The 4,108-nt window shown below is 39.9% G+C and overlaps 1 protein-coding gene across 10 annotated transcripts in view; it reads left to right on the top strand.

Moving 5' to 3' along the window:
• The window catches only part of ANKDD1B (ankyrin repeat and death domain containing 1B), a 30,555-nt gene extending 26,453 nt beyond the window's left edge, over positions 1 to 4,102 (top strand). For 9 of the 10 annotated variants that reach the window (XM_017740708.1, XM_017740712.1, XM_017740710.1 and 6 more), the window contains 3 exons: positions 2,056 to 2,254; positions 2,906 to 3,037; positions 3,366 to 4,102. In XM_017740708.1, coding sequence (XP_017596197.1) covers positions 2,056 to 2,254; positions 2,906 to 3,037; positions 3,366 to 3,424 — 390 coding nt within the window. In that variant the 3' untranslated portion in view covers positions 3,425 to 4,102. The remainder of the gene's footprint in view (positions 1 to 2,055; positions 2,255 to 2,905; positions 3,038 to 3,365) is intronic. The other variant, XM_017740711.1, reaches the window with a different exon arrangement.
• Positions 4,103 to 4,108: the final 6 nt, after the last annotated feature.

Here is a 4,108-nt window from a genome sequence, read left to right as displayed (position 1 = left end):
GCCTGCTCCCTGCTGAGTTAGCCAAGTGTGTAAGCATACTGTTCCTTTCCCAGAGCAGGCACAGGAATTAGCCAGTTTTACCACCCTACTTCTGCCCTGAGTGGCCAAATCCATGACACCTAGTGTTACAGGGCTGGTAAATAACAGATCTAGATTTATTATTGCAAAAATGCCACCACGAACACCCTGTATTGTGCCTTTGATTTGCATCAATTCAGCTGGAGCTGTTAGGTACATCATGGTTTCTTTTTGGCTTAAAGAGAACCACAGAAGATGTGACAAGTCAGACAGCAGTAAACCCATAATGTTCTCAACCTCTTGGCATTGTTCACTGAATTTCCTGAAGAGAAGAAAAGGTGTTAAGTAGATGCTTTTCTGCAAAAGCACCAGAGATGTTGGGAAATACAAACATAAGTGTTTGTATCCTGTTGCCTGAAGCTGAGAGTGCAGCTTTTTGAACAGCTTAAATCTTATGGGTATGGAATATGATGCTGTTTAGGTGGTGTTACCATACATGGAACTACAGCATTTTGAACCATTATTTTAAGGACTGTCTTTTTCTTACATTCATCTGACTTATCATTTGTGACAAAGCATTAGTTAAAGGAATTGCCATGTAGCTGAGAGGAAGGGCATATGACATAAAGTCTGAGTGTCTTCCCTCTGTTTGCCCTTTTTTTCTATTTATCATTTGTACCCAACCCTTCTCTATCATTGTCCAGGCTGGGTTAAACTGGATTTGAGGGCAGCTGTTACCATCCCACCTTGCCATTGCCTCAAAACACAATTAGCAGCAAAGAGCAGCTGTGCTGCTGCTGCAAAGGGTTTCTTTTTTTTTTTTTTGTTTGCATGAGTTTTGTTTTGTTTTGTTTTAAATTAAGCATCACAAGAAAAGCATCTAATCAGAGAGACCCTGAAGCTGTCCTGTGAAATGTCCTAATTACCTTGCATGTGTCAGGAAGCATGAAATAAAGTCTGCATCAGATGAAGGGAATCAAACATACATGACAATGCTTAGTTACTGAACTGAGACTTTTTTTTCTCTCCGGGTCTCTCATAAGACTAGGAAATAACACTGCTGTATTTTTCTGTATTTAATTTGGAATGAAGCACTTTATGCTTAGCATTTTTAAAACACGGCATACTGCCATTTCCTTTTTTGCTTAGTATCTGCTTTGTAATCCTCTGTCAAATTCCTAAAGAAATTTTTTTCCCTTTGAAGATTGATTTGAAACAGAACTAGTACATAAACATAATGAAATACAGAAAGAGTTGGAGTTTACCTAACTAGGAATGTTCCCTGGGCACTGCTTAGCTAGGGCTGAAATCACTGATTGACATGGTTTTTGCCAAGGTGCCCAAACAAGAGCTAACCCCAACACTCCCGTTTCAGGTGAACCATGCATACAGTAGCAACATTACTTTTAATCTGGAGGCTAAAATCCATGTGGTTTTGTTTTCTACCTGATTTTACTTATGGGGGAATGACACTAGATCCATGTTCAACACATATGTGCGTACTGGTGTTTAGACACTTTGCTGATTGGGGGTCCCCATGATAAGCCTAATGGCTGATCCTGCCAGCAAAGGATCTGGAAGTCCCCACTTCAGCCAAGTGAAGCTGACAGGGTGGAGGAAGGAACAGCTTGAGCAGGTGCTGTGCCCATGCTGTCTACCCTCTCCTTGGGGAGAGATTAGTGCTTTGAGAAGCAAGAGATAAGGGTAAGAACTGTATCTGAAATCCAGCTGTGTTCTAAACACGATATATAGACAGAGCCAAGCAGCACAGTAGTGCTGGCACAACAGTTGCTGTCACTTTGCTTTTGTGTATCAAGTACCAGAGAAAGTGCGTTGTTTCGCAATTAACTTAGTAATATGTAGCAACACACAGAGGAACTCTTTGTTTCAGTTCTGTTTCTAGGAACCATACACAGTTCCTGTACAGGCACTGACCAAATCATCTGTCAGTAGCTACATCTGGCTGTTCAAGACATGGCTCACTGAGCAAAGGCTCCCAGCTCTGTTATAAAATTTATCATCTGCTTTCTTTTTCAGACACAGCTAGCTCATAGTGGTAATAGGTCAGACTTCAGTGTGTCCTTCAAACAAGATCACAGTACACAGACCAAGCAAATCCGTTCTTCCCTTTGGAATCTAGCATACACCCAGTTAAAACCCTGTGAATGGAAAAAACTTGCTGTGTTCTGGAAGTTCACAGATGAACAAATTAAAGCTATTGAAGAACAGTGGACAGGTAACAATATCTGAATGGCCAAACATAATACATAGGATAAAAAACCTCACAAGGCAGTGTTGCTTTATAAACTATGTGAATATCACATAGTGAAGGGGTACAAGCCTTGTCCCTGGTTCCTGGGAAGCAGTGCTGTAGCAGTACAGGACACTTCTGCTCCTCCTCCTGGCTTGAAGGAACCTTCCTCTTTGGAGATCAAGACTAGAAGCCATAAGCATCATAGAAGGGTCTTGCAGGTCATGCTGCAAGTGAGGACCTGGGGAACCTTATGACATAGAAAGATTTTGCTCATGGTCTGTCTGCACAACTGCCATGAAACAGGAATTTCTGGTTTCAGGCCTCTCAGGTGCTGGGAAAACAATTGTACTTGTTACTACTATTACAGGGTGTATTTCCACAGCTTGGAGAAAAATGAAAGGAAAAATTATTTTTAAGATGTATTAGGTGTTTTTTATCTCTTAATAGTAGTGTTAGGATAAAACGTGAATTTTTTTAAAAGCTTTTGTAAGCTTCAGTCTTCATTTTTCCCCTAGATAAGAAAGGTAATAAGAGCGAATGAGTAAGTTCAAAATCTGTTGGAACTCTTGAAGTGCAAAAACACAGAATACACTGTTTCTAGCATATTGAGCAAATACTTTGTGTATTGCATAGGCAAAAAAAGTTACAAGGAACATGGAAACAGAATGTTGCTCATCTGGTTACATGGTACATTGCTGGCTCATCAGAATCCTGTTAAACACCTATATGAAGATCTGGTGGATGCAGGATTTCAGCCTTTAGCTGGTAAGTTGACACAGAGCACATTGCAGTGTCCTCTGCGAGACTGCAGTGCCATGCCGAGGTCCCTGCTGGCGCTGGGGAGCTGTGGCCAGGGCGGGGCTGGAGAACACTTTCTTATTTTCTGGGACTGCCCTTCCTGAGGGGTGAGGCTCCTTGAGAAAAAGGATTTATGTCAGACTTGAGGTTTCTAAAGGAAGACAAATGTGCAAATTTTGCTTCCCTCCTCTGTCCTGCACACATGGTTCAATTGTGACTGGTCAGCCTTCAGTTAGATTAGTCTGACCTTGTGCGAAGCAAAGCACACCAAGCATTTTCTCTTTGTACTTTACAGAGAAGATCAGAGCTTCAATTAGCATTGGCATGGACTCCAGGAAATGTGTCATTTCATGAGCTCATCAATAAAACATGGCATATATGATGGAATTACAAGCCAGATGGAAAGTGATGTTCAAATATCCTTTTGGGAAACAAAAACCTTATTTTGAAGTTGTACAACTTTCTCCATCCTGGAAGAACTTGCACTCCTGAAATGGTTACTTATTTCTCAAATGCTTGCTATATAGCAACATAAAACATTTAAGAGTGAATGGCTGACTGGTAGTTTATAACTGTGAAGGCAAGATTCCCACTTATAATTTCCACATCTGACCTAACATTGATAAAGTAATTCTGTATTGAAACTGCAAACTAAACTACTTTGTGTTTGATGTGAAGTGTAAATAAAATGTCCTGTACATGAAAAAAATCAAATGTCATGAGTGAAAATTATGTATATAAATCAATTAACACTTTCAGAAATAAGCTGGCATCTGGCCTCATTTGGGATTCAGGTTTTTCTAAATTCTTGCTAGGATTATGACAGATCTTTCTACTGCAGCATTTGATTTATGTAGTGAAGATACACAAAAATGTCATGTATAAAATCCATGTGTAGCTGGCTGCAGAATTTTCTATCGTGGCATAACACTGTATACATACTCCCAAAATAACATTTGATATTTAATACTTAACACATCTAGAAATCATTTACCTATTTCTTATTCATATCTTGAATTAATACATGGTAGCATCCTG

This window comes from Corvus brachyrhynchos, unplaced genomic scaffold, assembly GCF_000691975.1.
Source record: "Corvus brachyrhynchos isolate BGI_N302 unplaced genomic scaffold, ASM69197v1 scaffold467, whole genome shotgun sequence".
Taxonomy (NCBI): domain Eukaryota; kingdom Metazoa; phylum Chordata; class Aves; order Passeriformes; family Corvidae; genus Corvus; species Corvus brachyrhynchos.
This window is presented reverse-complemented; position numbering and strand designations above follow the sequence as displayed.